Source organism: Phyllobates terribilis, unplaced genomic scaffold, assembly GCF_046119375.1.
Source record: "Phyllobates terribilis strain yellow unplaced genomic scaffold, ASM4611937v1 Scaffold_7__3_contigs__length_470593459, whole genome shotgun sequence".
NCBI classification, from domain to species: Eukaryota; Metazoa; Chordata; class Amphibia; order Anura; family Dendrobatidae; genus Phyllobates; species Phyllobates terribilis.
In genome coordinates this window covers 433,883,617-433,901,044 of record NW_027362767.1, presented here as the reverse complement: position 1 = coordinate 433,901,044, position 17,428 = coordinate 433,883,617, and the positions used below count along the sequence as shown (strand labels likewise).

The following is a 17,428-nucleotide window of genomic DNA, read 5'->3' as shown; positions in this document are numbered from 1 at the left end:
ATCTGTCTTTTATCAGATCCATTGGGCTGATGTATGACCACATCAAAGTTCAGCTTGACTTTGATGTGCTCTGTGGTCATAAATCAGCAGAGAGGAGTTCTGATAACGACAGGTTACAAACTCCCTGACAAATTTAATGTAGCCCAAAATGCACGTGGTTAAGTAACAAAAAAAAAACCTGAAGGTGTCTGTAGCAGTTATGTGAATGGACAAGATGACCGGACCTGCTGTCAGGTACTGAGGCTCCCCTGTTCTGGCCGTTAATATTATATGCTATATAGACCAGTAGAGATGGGAGTCTCGGACTCCGAGACCTCCAGGACCCGCTACTTATCACCTCTGTGTAAGGGTCCGTTTACATGGACCGACCGTGTCCAGTCACCAGAAGAGAGGACAAAACTGTGTCTCAAAAGTCATCCACCTCCCAATGACTAGTAACATGGACCACATTACAGGGGCCACGATGGGAACTCACCAGAAAGCGGCTCTCGAGGTTTCTCGGCTTCTCGGATAACCTCGTTGCTTTCAGGAACCACTTCCACCAAGGACTCCCTCTGTGACCGGTTTCCCGAACTTCCACCACTGCTACTAAGCCATAGAAAAGAGAGGCGCTTGACTCCTCCACCAGGGCCACCGCCCTCTTCATCACCTCCATCTTTTTTGCGGCCGAGAGACAAGATACTGACATCCTCCGATTTCCTTCTCCCTCGTCTCTTCTCAGGGGCTCCTCTCACCCCTAAAAGACTTTTCCCTCCTTTCCAAAATGGTGAAAGTCCAGCAATTTTCTCAAGTGTTCCTCGACGCTTTGCATCTGATCCCAAAGGTTCCCTCTTACCCTCCACCTCATAGTCAAGGAAAGGGTTGCCCCCCTCAGGGGCTGGCCGGTCCAGGGGTCTGTCCTCGTCAAACGGATTGGGAGCGGTGACTGGCATGGCCTCAGTTCTGAAAAAAAAACAAAAATAACTTCAACGACCTTCAACTGTCAGATCTCCAGCTCTCAATAATGGAAAACCAATGATGAAAAATGTATATACAGGAGATGCCCAGGTTATACCAGCTGTATATATATAATTATATACAGGAGATGCCCAGGTTATATCAGCTGTACATATATAATTATATACAGGAGATGTCCAGGTTATACCAGCTGTACATATATAATTATATACAGGAGATGCCCAGGTTATACCAGCTGTATATATATAATTATATACAGGAGATGCCCAGGTTATACCAGCTGTACATATATAATTATATACAGGAGATGTCCAGGTTATACCAGCTGTACATATATAATTATATACAGGAGATGCCCAGGTTATACCAGCTGTATATATATAATTATATACAGGAGATGCCCAGGTTATACCAGCTGTACATATATAATTATATACAGGAGATGTCCAGGTTATATCAGCTGTACATATATAATTATATACAGGAGATGTCCAGGTTATACCAGCTGTACATATATAATTATATACAGGAGATGCCCAGGTTATACCAGCTGTACATGTATAATTATATACAGGAGATGTCCAGGTTATATCAGCTGTACATATATAATTATATACAGGAGATGTCCAGGTTATACCAGCTGTATATATATAATTATATACAGGAGATGCCCAGGTTATACCAGCTGTACATATATAATTATATACAGGAGACGTCCAGGTTATATCAGCTGTACATATATAATTATATACAGGAGATGTCCAGGTTATACCAGCTGTATATATATAATTATATACAGGAGATGCCCAGGTTATATCAGCTGTACATATATAATTATATACAGGAGATGCCCAGGTTATACCAGCTGTACATATATAATTATATACAGGAGGTGCCCAGGTTATACCAGCTGTACATATATAATTATATACAGGAGATGCACAGGTTATACCAGCTATACATATATAATTATATACAGGAGATGCCCAGGTTATACCAGCTATACATATATAATTATATACAGGAGATGCCCAGGTTATACGAGCTACACATATATAATTATATACAGGAGATGCCCAGGTTATACCATCTGTACATATATAATTATATACAGGAGATGCCCAGGTTATACCAGCTATACATATATAATTATATACAGGAGGTGCCCAGGTTATACCATCTGTACATATATAATTATATACAGGAGATGCCCAGGTTATACCAGCTGTACATATATAATTATATACAGGAGATGCCCAGGTTATACCAGCTGTGCATATATAATTATATACAGGAGGTGCCCAGGTTATACCAACTGTACATATATAATTATATACAGGAGATGCCCAGGTTATACCAGCTGTACATATATAATTATATACAGGAGATGCCCAGGTTATACCAGCTGTGCATATATAATTATATACAGGAGGTGCCCAGGTTATACCAGCTATACATATATAATTATATACAGGAGGTGCCCAGGTTATACCATCTGTACATATATAATTATATACAGGAGATGCCCAGGTTATACTAGCTGTACATATATAATTATATACAGGAGATGCCCAGGTTATACCAGCTGTGCATATATAATTATATACAGGAGGTGCCCAGGTTATACCAGCTATACATATATAATTATATACAGGAGGTGCCCAGGTTATACCAACTGTACATATATAATTATATACAGGAGATGCCCATGCTATACCAGCTGTGCAAATGTAATTATATACAGGAGATGCCCAGGTTATACCAGCTGTACATATATAATTATATACAGGAGATGCCCAGGTTATACCAGCTGTACATATATAATTATATACAGGAGATGCCCAGGTTATAACAGCTGTGCATATATAATTATATACAGGAGGTGCCCAGGTTATACCAGCTATACATATATAATTATATACAGGAGGTGCCCAGGTTATACCAACTGTACATATATAATTATATACAGGAGATGCTCATGCTATACCAGCTGTGCAAATGTAATTATATACAGAAGATGCCCAGGTTATACCAGCTGTACATATATAATTATATACAGGAGATGCCCAGGTTATACCAGCTGTACATATATAATTATGTACAGAAGATTCCCAGGTTATACCAGCTGTACATGTATAATTATATACAGGAGATGCCCAGGTTATACCAGCTATGCATATATAATTATATACAGGAGGTGCCCAGGTTATACCAGCTATACATATATAATTATATACAGGAGGTGCCCAGGTTATACCAGCTGTACATATATAATTATATACAGGAGATGCCCAGGTTATACCAGCTGTACATATATAATTATATACAGAAGATGCCCAGGTTATACCAGCTGTGCAAATGTAATTATATACAGGAGATGCCCAGGTTATACCAGCTGTACATATATAATTATATACAGGAGATGCCCAGGTTATACCAGCTGTACATATATAATTATATACAGGAGATGCCCAGGTTATACCAGCTGGGCATATATAATTATATACAGGAGAGGCCCAGGTTATACCAGCTGTACATATATAATTATATACAGGAGATGCCCAGGTTATACCAGCTGTACATATATAATTATACACAGGAGATACCCAGGTTATACCAGCTGTACATATATAATTATATACAGGAGATGCCCAGGTTATACCAGCTGGGCATATATAATTATATACAGGAGAGGCCCAGGTTATACCAGCTGTACATATATAATTATACACAGGAGATGCCCAGGTTATACCAGCTGGGCATATATAATTATGTACAGAAGATTCCCAGGTTATACCAGCTGTACATGTATAATTATATACAGGAGATGCCCAGGTTATACCAGCATTCTTTATACATACAAGCAGAAATATCATTTATACCATCTATAGCTACTTATTGTTACTGTTTTCATTTATCTTCTAGCATTTCCATATACTGCTTGTTACTTTCTTTATATCGGGGTATGTATATATTTACACTGCTGGTGGAGCGGCGGATCTGGTTGGTCTTTTTGCACTTTACCTTTTGCATTAACCGTGTTCCCACGTGGCTCATCCTGTGACTATACGTCTTGTGGTTGTGTTATACATGTATTACGCCAATACATATCCCCATTATCACACTCTGTATTATACCCTATATTACACCGTGTATTATACTGCCCATTATACCCTATATTACACCCGGTATTATACTGCTCATTATACCCTATATTACACCCTGTATTATACTGCCCATTATACCCTATATTACACTCTGTATTATACTGCCCATTATACCCTATATTACACCCTGTATTACACTGCTCATTATACCCTATATTACACCCTGTATTATACTGCCCATTATACCCTATATTACACCCTGTATTATACTGCCCATTATACCCTATATTACACCCTGTATTATACTGCCCATTATACCCTATATTACACCCTGTATTATACTGCCCATTATACCCTATATTACACCCTGTATTATACTGCCCATTATACCCTATATTACACTCTGTATTATACTGCCCATTATACCCTATATTACACCCTGTATTATACTGCTCATTATCCCCTATATTACACTCTGTATTATACTGCCCATTATACCCTATATTACACTCTGTATTATACTGCTCATTATACCCTATATTACACCCTGTATTATACTGCCCATTATACCCTATATTACACCCTGTATTATACTGCTCATTATACCCTATATTACACCCTGTATTATACTGCCCATTTTACCCTATATTACACTCTGTATTATACTGCCCATTATACCCTATATTACACCCTGTATTATACTGCCCATTTTACCCTATATTACACCCTGTATTATACTGCCCATTATACCCTATATTACATCCTGTATTATACTGCCCATTATACCCTATATTACACCCTGTATTAAACTGCCCATTATACCCTATATTACACTCTGTATTATACTGCCCATTTTACCCTATATTACACTCTGTATTATACTGCCCATTATACCCTATATTACACCCTGTATTATACTGCCCATTTTACCCTATATTACACCCTGTATTATACTGCCCATTATACCCTATATTACACCCTGTATTATACTGCTCATTATACCCTATATTACACCCTGTATTATACTGCTCATTATACCCTATATTACACCCTGTATTATACTGCCCATTATACCCTATATTACACCCTGTATTATACTGCCCATTATACCCTATATTACACCCTGTATTATACTGCCCATTATACCCTATATTACACTCTGTATTATACTGCTCATTATACCCTATATTACACCCTGTATTATACTGCTCATTATATGACGCGCCCCCTGGGCCATGTTCAAGGGACACCCGGAGCCGGATCTGGATAGGGGTAGTAGTCCTTGTGGCGGTGACCCGGTCCGTGCCCAGGGTGGTCAAACTAAGTGTGTGGCAGTCTTTGTAGATGTTAAGTGTCGACTACGCCACCCGTTGATTGCGGCTAGGAGGCCGCCGCTGCAGAGCAGACCGCTGAGGCCGGTGGTAGGTTTGTGCAGCAAGGATGGTATAACCCCCAACGGGAGGGGTATGGCCTCAGGGCAGCAGATGTGGAAGTTGGTGGTTGTGATGGTGCAGCAAGGAAGCTCAGAGACAGGTGATGCAGTTTCAGGGTTTTTACTCACAGGTGTTGCTCCGGTCACTCCGGCCTTGAGTGACCACCCGAGCCGTGCTGCGTCCACCAGGTGTGGGACTCGGCCAACTCCCAGGCAGTCCAGAGCGTGGTCCTGAGCTCCCTTCTCTCTCTCTCTCTGCTGGCCGTTCCCACCAGGGATCCACCTTTGTCCGGCTCCCTCGGGCCTCTTGGTGGTAAAACCTCTTCTCTCTGGCTTTCCTGCCCCTATTCGTGGTGTGCCTTCCTGGTGGATGTGGTGAGGGTCGTGGCAAAACTTAACCACGACCTCCGGTTCCTGGCTAAGGATCATTAGCCTCTGCCAGTTAGGGTTCCGGTACCCGTTTCTGCCAACCCTTCACCCTTTTGGTTTACTTCTGGGATCTCAGGGTTCCCTCTTGTCTTGTGTCTCTGGGCCTTTCTTCCTCCTTCTCTCCACTACAGGCCTGGCCCTGGAGCTGGGCCCAGCCGGAGCCACAGCTCCCTGTCAGCCCTCCTGGCTGAGCTCCTCTGCTCTGCTCCTCCTCAGTCTGACTGACCCTGTCCTAAGATGGTGCCCACCATATATACTCCCTCTATGTGTGAGCCCAGGTGACTAGCACCCAATGGGCTCCTATCTCTATGCCCAGAGTCCCTCCCCTATCTGCCCCTACACTACTGGGATGTTCCTCCCCCCCTCCCACTCCAGCCAGGGACAGACGCTGTCGTACCTGCACATCTAACTGGTGGGAGTACCGTAGTTCTGTCCCCCGGAAATGGGATGAGTGTAGTGCATGCAGCTGTCTGAGCTCAGTCCCACACTCCATCCTTACCCGGGAGTGGAATACCACACCTCTGGAGTGAGGTGCAATACCCCTGTAGCAGCCGAGTCCTCAGGGTGCTACATTCCCCCCTGGTAAATCACAGCATGTCCTCGGGCTGTAAAAGAATAAAAACATACCAAAACATACAAACTTTTTTTTTAAAACATACACTAACATATAAAACATTATAAACACATATAATATGACAGGTAACTTCTCATATATTATTTTAGCAATATAACTTTTGATATAAAACTTTTCATATAAAATGTTCTTAAGCTTCTGGCCACTGTGCAAATTGTGACCAGGTAAAGGGCCACAGTCACTAGAAGAAAACAGCAGTTTTCCTATAAAACCGGTAGGGGGCGCCTTGGGAAGCGCAACTATGTACAGGTTATGGCCGCTCTCAGTCCTCGGCCAGGTAGAGGGAAAGAACGACCGCTCTCAGTCCTCGGTCAGTGGGGATAAGGGATGGCTGCTCACAGTCCTCAGCCTGTGGGGAAAAGGGATGGCTGCTCACAGTCCTCAGCCTGTGGGGAAAAGGGGCACACAGGTAACAGTTCACACTAGTCCCAACGGGGACCACACTTCACTTAGCAGCAATGCACATAACAATTCTTGTAACAGTTCTCATACCCCGACGGGTAACTTTATACAGTTCTCTTTACCGTTCAGTGGTAACGATGCCCTCCTGCTCCTTCCTGAAGGTAATTTTCAGACCCGTCCGGGTCCTCTTGTTCTCCTCCATACCGCAGCTCTTCTTCCGTCAATCGGTGCACATGAAGGGCGTACGGTCCTTTGGCACACTGATGCCGGGTGAAGGTGACCTCGTCACCCAGGTAAAGGTCACGACCACGGTGTCCCTCCGGCAGATGAGACTCGACATCCCTGCGGGTGACAAAGACGTCGCCGGGGGTTCTGTGATCCCTGATAAAGCCCCAACCGTGCTCCAGTTGGAACTTGATGACAGTCCCGGTGGCGCGGGGACCGTGGGCCGCACGGCGGTCTCGCCGGGTCCGGCTTTTCTGCTTCGCGCTCTGGACCTGCAGCCGCTCCTCGCGGATCCGCCTCTCTTGCCGTTCCCTCTGAAAGACCTCCAGCTGCTGACGGCAGCACTCCGCACGCTGGGCTGCGGCCGCCCGGGTCTCTTGGGTGAACCCCATGAGGTTTTCGCCGGTGGGGTCCCATTCGAACTGCGCCTCCTCCAACGGGAGTGGGGTGATCTTGGCGGGCGCCGGAGCCGGGATCAGGGGCTCACATAGGGGTCTTTCCTTCCGGAGTCGGAGATTGAGGTACTCTGGTGGCCACTCAAAGGGCTGCCCATCCGGGCAAGTATGTTGCGTGAACAGGTCTTCACCCAAGGGTAGCACAGTGGAGGTTGAGGGCGCGGTGGTGGTAGCGGCGCCCGGCTGCACCAGGCCTTGCGACCAGGCCGGTGGCACCCTAAAGGTGAAGGGCACTGTGGAGACGGCGGCGCCCGGGGGTACTCGGCCTTGCGACCAGGCCGGTGGCGTTTCCTGCTTGGCCGCGCTCAGGGTCAAGGCGTGTGACGTCACAGGGGGAGTGGCCGCGGCTCCTGCCGCTTGAGGCCTAGTTTGGAGCGGTGGCGGTGCAGCAACAGGAACGATCAGTGGGACTTCGGGCTCTGCGACGGGGAGCTGGGGCAGGCTTACGGCTTCTGGGCTCGGGGTGATAACGTCCCCTTTACCTGCTTCCATCTCTTCAGCTCCTTCCACGGCGTCGTCTCCGGCCTTCGTCCCTCCTGCACCATCCTCAGAGGCAGGCGTGCTCCTCGTTGCGGGTGGCGTCCTATGCTGGCGGGTTCCAGCCTGCAGGGCCATTTCTCTGCTCCACTCGGCCAGTACTTCTTGCTGCACTCGGGCCATCTTCCGAGCCAAGCCCTCCAGCGCGGTCTGTGCATGCTCCCGATCTTTGGGGAGCTGTGCCAGGATCTCCACCAGGCCTTCTGGGGTGGCGGCCTGCAGCAGGCTCCTGACCATCGGGTCGGTGCTGCCTGACTCTCCCTCCATCTCCGGGTGCGTTCTTTCCAGACTCCTCCAGGCTGCACCCATCCTCTCTCTTTTGTTCTTGATCCGCCCATCCTGAGGGCGGTCCTGGGGCAACTTGGTGATTGTCAGTTCCAGGGGCAGCCCTCTCACGCTGATGGACATTTCTACCATTGCAGTCTCTGCTGGTGGGGGCGGTTTCCGCTTTTGGCGCCATTCCTGGACCTGGCCCACGATGGGAGGTGGCCTCTTGCCACCCTCTGGCACGCCCATAATGGCGTCCGCTCTGCCAGGGCGGGAAATCGTCTCAGATGGCGGGAATTGTCTCTTTATGGCGGGAAACTCCGTGGATGGCGGGAAAAGGCTGCAGATGGCGGGCAAATGGCGGGAAACGACCCGAGACGGCGTCCGACGGCGGGGACCCTCCGGAACCGGCGGGAGACTTCTTCTTACGGTAAATATGAACTTTTCTTCAGGCACGCAGTAAACGGTAGTTGCGGGCACGAGATCCTGCCGACTACGCCAAAGTTGACGCGCCCCCTGGGCCATGTTCAAGGGACACCCGGAGCCGGATCTGGATAGGGGTAGTAGTCCTTGTGGCGGTGACCCGGTCCGTGCCCAGGGTGGTCAAACTAAGTGTGTGGCAGTCTTTGTAGATGTTGTTTAAGTGTCGACTACGCCACCCGTTGATTGCGGCTAGGAGGCCGCCGCTGCAGAGCAGACCGCTGAGGCCGGTGGTAGGTTTGTGCAGCAAGGATGGTATAACCCCCAACGGGAGGGGTATGGCCTCAGGGCAGCAGATGTGGAAGTTGGTGGTTGTGATGGTGCAGCAAGGAAGCTCAGAGACAGGTGATGCAGTTTCAGGGTTTTTACTCACAGGTGTTGCTCCGGTCACTCCGGCCTTGAGTGACCACCCGAGCCGTGCTGCGTCCACCAGGTGTGGGACTCGGCCAACTCCCAGGCAGTCCAGAGCGTGGTCCTGAGCTCCCTTCTCTCTCTCTCTCTGATGGCCGTTCCCACCAGAGATCCACCTTTGTCCGGCTCCCTCGGGCCTCTTGGTGGTAAAACCTCTTCTCTCTGGCTTTCCTGACCCTATTCGTGGTGTGCCTTCCTGGTGGATGTGGTGAGGGTCATGGCAAAACTTAACCACGACCTCCGGTTCCTGGCTAAGGATCATTAGCCTCTGCCAGTTAGGGTTCCAGTACCCGTTTCTGCCAACCCTTCACCCTTTTGGTTTACTTCTGGGATCTCAGGGTTCCCTCTTGTCTTGTGTCTCTGGGCCTTTCTTTCTCCTTCTCTCCACTACAGGCCTGGCCCTGGAGCTGGGCCCAGCCGGAGCCACAGCTCCCTGTCAGCCCTCCTGGCTGAGCTCCTCTGCTCTGCTCCTCCTCAGTCTGACTGACCCTGTCCTAAGATGGTGCCCACCATATATACTCCCTCTATGTGTGAGCCCAGGTGACTAGCACCCAATGGGCTCCTACCTCTATGCCCAGAGTCCCTCCCCTATCTGCCCCTACACTACTGGGATGTTCCTCCCCCCCTCCCACTCCAGCCAGGGACAGACGCTGTCGTACCTGCACATCTAACTGGTGGGAGTACCGTAGTTCTGTCCCCCGGAAATGGGATGAGTGTAGTGCATGCAGCTATCTGAGCTCAGTCCCACACTCCATCCTTACCCGGGAGTGGAATACCACACCTCTGGAGTGAGGTGCAATACCCCTGTAGCAGCCGAGTCCTCAGGGTGCACTGCCCATTATACCCTATATTACACCCTGTATTATACTGCTCATTATACCCTATATTACACCCTGTATTATACTGCTCATTATCCCCTATATTACACTCTGTATTATACTGCCCATTATACCCTATATTACACTCTGTATTATACTGCCCATTATACCCTATATTACACCCTGTATTATACTGCTCATTATACCCTATATTACACTCTGTATTATACTGCCCATTTTAGCCTATATTACACCCTGTATTATACTGCCCATTTTACCCTATATTACACCCTGTATTAAACTGCCCATTATACCCTATATTACACCCTGTATTATACTGCTCATTATACCCTATATTACACCCTGTATTATACTGCCCATTATACCCTATATTACACCCTGTATTATACTGCCCATTATACCCTATATTACACCCTGTATTATACTGCTCATTATACCCTATATTACACCCTGTATTATACTGCCCAATATACCCTATATTACACCCTGTATTATACTGCCCATTATACCCTATATTACACCCTGTATTATACTGCCCATTATACCCTATATTACACCCTGTATTATACTGCCCATTATACCCTATATTACACTCTGTATTATACTGCTCATTATACCCTATATTACACCCTGTATTATACTGCTCATTATACCCTATATTACACCCTGTATTATACTGCCCAATATACCCTATATTACACCCTGTATTATACTGCCCATTATACCCTATATTACACCCCGTATTATACTGCCCATTATACGCTATATTACACCCTGTATTATACTGCCCATTATACCCTATATTACACCCTGTATTATACTGCTCATTATAACCTATATTACACCCTGTATTATACTGCTCATTATACCCTATATTACACCCTGTATTATACTGCCCATTATACCCTATATTACACCCTGTATTATACTGCCCATTATACCCTATATTACACCATGTATTATACTGCCCATTATACCCTATATTACACCCTGTATTATACTCCTCATTATCCCCTATATTACACTCTGTATTATACTGCCCATTATACCCTATAACACACCCTGTATTATACTGCTCATTATCCCCTATATTACACCCTGTATTATACCGCCGATTATACCCTATATTACACCCTGTATTATACTGCCCATTATACCCTATATTACACCCTGTATTATACTCCTCATTATCCCCTTTATTACACTCTGTATTATACTGCTCATTATCCCCTATATTGCACCCTGTATTATACTGCCCATTATACCCTATATTGCACCCTGTATTATACTGCCCATTATACCCTATATTACACCCTGTATTATACTGCTCATTATCCCCTATATTACACTCTGTATTATACTGCTCATTATACCCTATATTACACCCTGTATTATACTGCCCATTATACCCTATATTACACTCTGTATTATACTGCTCATTATACCCTATATTACACCCAGTATTATACTGCCCATTATACCCTATATTACACCCTGTATTATACTGCTCATTATACCCTATATTACACCCTGTATTATACTGCCCATTATACCCTATATTACACCCTGTATTATACTGCCCATTATACCCTATATTACACCCTGTATTATACTGCCCATTATACCCTATATTACACCCTGTATTATACTGCCCATTATACCCTATATTACACCCTGTATTATACTGCCCATTATACCCTATATTACACCCAGTATTATACTGCCCATTATACCCTATATTACACTCTGTATTATACTGCCCATTATACCCTATATTACACCCTGTATTATACTGCCCATTATACCCAATATTACACTCTGTATTATACTGCTCATTATACCCTATATTACACTCTGTATTATACCGCTCATTATACCCTATATTACACCCTGTATTATACTGCCCATTATACCCTATATTACACTCTGTATTATACTGCTCATTATACCCTATATTACACCCTGTATTATACTGCCCATTATACCCTATATTACACCCTGTATTATACTGCCCATTATACCCTATATTACACCCTGTATTATACTGCCCATTATACCCTATATTACACCCTGTATTATACTGCTCATTATACCCTATATTACACTCTGTATTATACTGCTCATTATACCCTATATTACACCCTGTATTATACTGCCCATTATACCCTATATTACACCCTGTATTATACTGCCCATTATACCCTATATTACACCCTGTATTATACTGCCCATTATACCCTATATTACACCCTGTATTATACTGCCCATTATACCCTATATTACACCCTGTATTATACTGCCCATTATACCCTATATTACACCCTGTATTATACTGCTCATTATACCCTATATTACACCCTGTATTATACTGCCCATTATACCCTATATTACACCCTGTATTATACTGCCCATTATACCCTATATTACACCCTGTATTATACTGCCCATTATACCCTATATTACACTCTGTATTATACTGCCCATTATACCCTATATTACACCCTGTATTATACGGCTCATTATACCCTATATTACACCCTGTATTATACTGCCCATTATACCCTATATTACACCCTGTATTATACTGCTCATTATACCCTATATTACACCCTGTATTATACTGCCCATTATACCCTATATTACACCCTGTATTATACTGCTCATTATACCCTATATTACACCCTGTATTATACTGCCCATTATACCCTATATTACACCCTGTATTATACTGCTCATTATACCCTATATTACACTCTGTATTATACTGCTCATTATACCCTATATTACACCCTGTATTATACTGTCCATTATACCCTATATTACACCCTGTATTATACTGCTCATTATACCCTATATTACACCCTGTATTATACTGCTCATTATACCCTATATTACACTCTGTATTATACTGCTCATTATACCCTATATTACAACCAGTATTATACTGCCCATTATACCCTATATTACACCCTGTATTATACTGCCCATTATACCCTATATTACACCCTGTATTATACTGCCCATTAAACCCTATATTACACTCTGTATTATACTGCCCATTAAACCCTATATTACACTCTGTATTATACTGCTCATTATACCCTATATTACACCCTGTATTATACTGCCCATTATACCCTATATTACACCCTGTATTATACTGCCCATTATAACCTATATTACACTCTGTATTATACTGCTCATTATACCCTATATTACACCCTGTATTATACTGCCCATTATACCCTATATTACACCCTGTATTATACTGCTCATTATACCCTATATTACACTCTGTATTATACTGCTCATTATACCCTATATTACACCCTGTATTATACTGCCCATTATACCCTATATTACACCCTGTATTATACTGCTCATTATACCCTATATTACACCCTGTATTATACTGCCCATTATAACCTATATTACACTCTGTATTATACTGCTCATTATACCCTATATTACACCCTGTATTATACTGCCCATTATACCCTATATTACACCCTGTATTATACTGCTCATTATACCCTATATTACACTCTGTATTATACTGCTCATTATACCCTATATTACACCCTGTATTATACTGCCCATTATACCCTATATTACACTCTGTATTATACTGCTCATTATACCCTATATTACACCCTGTATTATACTGCCCATTATACCCTATATTACACCCTGTATTATACTGCCCATTATAACCTATATTACACTCTGTATTATACTGCTCATTATACCCTATATTACACCCTGTATTATACTGCCCATTATACCCTATATTACACCCTGTATTATACTGCCCATTATAACCTATATTACACTCTGTATTATACTGCTCATTATACCCTATATTACACCCTGTATTATACTGCCCATTATACCCTATATTACACCCTGTATTATACTGCTCATTATACCCTATATTACACTCTGTATTATACTGCTCATTATACCCTATATTACACCCTGTATTATACTGCCCATTATACCCTATATTACACCCTGTATTATACTGCTCATTATACCCTATATTACACCCTGTATTATACTGCTCATTATACCCTATATTACACTCTGTGTTATACTGCTCATTATACCCTATATTACACCCAGTATTATACTGCCCATTATACCCTATATTACACCCTGTATTATACTGCCCATTATACCCTATATTACACCCTGTATTATACTGCCCATTACACCCTATATTACACCCTGTATTATACTGCCCATTATACCCTATATTACACTCTGTTTTATACTGCTCATTATACCCTATATTACACTCTGTATTATACTGCTCATTATACCCTATATTACACCCTGTATTATACTGCCCATTATACCCTATATTACACCCTGTATTATACTGCTCATTATACCCTATATTACACTCTGTATTATACTGCTCATTATACCCTATATTACACCCTGTATTATACTGCTCATTATCCCCTATATTACACCCTGTATTACACTGCCCATTATACCCTATATTACACCCTGTATTACACTGCCCATTATACCCTATATTACACCCTGTATTATACTGCCCATTAAACCCTATATTACACTCTGTATTATACTGCTCATTATACCCTATATTACACCCTGTATTATACTGCCCATTATACCCTATATTACACCCTGTATTATACTGCTCATTATACCCTATATTACACCCTGTATTATACTGCTCATTATACCCCATATTACACCCTGTATTATACTGCCCATTATACCCTATATTACACCCTGTATTATACTGCCCATTATACCCTATATTACACCCTGTATTATACTGCCCATTATACCCTATATTACACCCTGTATTATACTGCCCATTATACCCTATATTACACCCTGTATTATACTGCTCATTATACCCTATATTACACCCTGTATTATACTGCCCATTATACCCTATATTACACCCTGTATTATACTGCCCATTATAACCTATATTACACTCTGTATTATACTGCTCATTATACCCTATATTACACTCTGTATTATACTGCTCATTATCCCCTATATTACACTCTGTATTATACTGCTCATTATACCCTATATTACACCCTGTATTATACTGCCCATTATAACCTATATTACACTATGTATTATACTGCTCATTATACCCTATATTGCACACTGTATTATACTGCCCATTATACCCTATATTGCACCCTGTATTATACTGCCCATTATACCCTATATTACACCCTGTATTATACTGCTCATTATCCCCTATATTACACTCTGTATTATACTGCTCATTATACCCTATATTACACCCTGTATTATACTGCCCATTATACCCTATATTACACCCTGTATTATACTGCTCATTATACCCTATATTGCACCCTGTATTATACTGCCCATTATACCCTATATTGCACCCTGTATTATACTGCCCATTATACCCTATATTACACCCTGTATTATACTGCTCATTATCCCCTATATTACACTCTGTATTATACTGCTCATTATACCCTTTATTACACCCTGTATTATACTACCCATTATACCCTATATTACACCCTGTATTATACTGCTCATTATCCCCTATATTACACCCTGTATTATACTGCCCATTATCCCCTATATTACACCCTGTATTATACTGCTCATTATACCCTTTATTACACCCTGTATTATACTGCCCATTATCCCCTATATTACACCCTGTATTATACTGCCCATTATCCCCTATATTACACCCTGTATTATACTGCTCATTATCCCCTTTATTACACTCTGTATTATACTGCCCATTATACCCTATATTACACCCTGTATTATACTGCCCATTATACCCTATATTACACCCTGTATTATACTGCTCATTATCCCCTATATTACACCCTGTATTATACTGCCCATTATACCCTATATTACACCCTGTATTATACTGCCCATTATACCCTATATTACACCCTGTATTATACTGCCCATTATACCCTATATTACACCCTGTATTATACTGCTCATTATCCCCTATATTACACCCTGTATTATACTGCTCATTATCCCCTTTATTACACCCTGTATTATACTGCCCATTATACCCTATATTACACCCTGTATTATACCGCCCATTATCCCCTTTATTACACCCTGTATTATACTGCCCATTATACCCTATATTACACCCTGTATTATACTGCCCATTATACCCTATATTACACCCTGTATTATACTGCCCATTATACCCTATATTACACCCTGTATTATACTGCCCATTATACCCTATATTACACCCTGTATTATACTGCTCATTATACCCTATATTACACCCTGTATTATACTGCCCATTATACCCTATATTACACCCTGTATTATACCCTATATTACACCCGGTATTATACTGTTCATTATACCCTATATTACGCCCTGTATTATACTGCCCATTGTACCATATATTACACCCTGTATTATACTGCCCATTATACCCTATATTACACCCGGTATTATACTGCTCATTATACCCTATATTACACCCTGTATTATACCCTATATTACACCCGGTATTATACTGTTCATTATACCCTATATTACACCCTGTATTATACTGCCCATTATACCCTATATTACACCCTGTATTATACTGCCCATTATACCCTATATTACACCCTGTATTATACTGCCCATTATACCCTATATTACACCCTGTATTATACTGCCCATTATACCCTATATTACACCCGGTATTATACTGCTCATTATACCCTATATTACTCTCTGTATTATACTGCCCATTGTACCATATATTACACCCTGTATTATACTGCCCATTATACCCTATATTACACCCTGTATTATACTGCCCATTTTACCCTATTTTACACCCTGTATTATACTGCCCATTTTACCCTATATTACACCCTGTATTATACTGCCCATTATACCCTATATTACACCCTGTATTATACTGCCCATTATACCCTATATTACACTCTGTATTATACTGCCCATTTTACCCTATTTTACACCCTTTATTATACTGCCCATTTTACCCTATATTACACCCTGTATTATACTGCCCATTATACCCTATATTACACCCTGTATTATACTGCCCATTATACCCTATATTACACTCTGTATTATACTGCCCATTTTACCCTATTTTACACCCTGTATTATACTGCCCATTTTACCCTATATTACACCCTGTATTATACTGCCCATTATACCCTATATTACACCCTGTATTATACTGCCCATTTTAC

The 17,428-nt window shown here is 42.4% G+C and overlaps 1 protein-coding gene across 2 annotated transcripts in view; it reads right to left on the bottom strand.

The window, feature by feature from the left end:
- Positions 1-17,428, bottom strand: part of EXOC3L2 (exocyst complex component 3 like 2) — a 152,848-nt gene that overhangs the window by 6,239 nt on the left and 129,181 nt on the right. For both annotated transcript variants that reach the window (XM_073642079.1, XM_073642078.1), the window contains exon 2: positions 476-942. In XM_073642079.1, the coding sequence (XP_073498180.1) occupies positions 476-942 (467 nt within the window). The remainder of the gene's footprint in view (positions 1-475; positions 943-17,428) is intronic.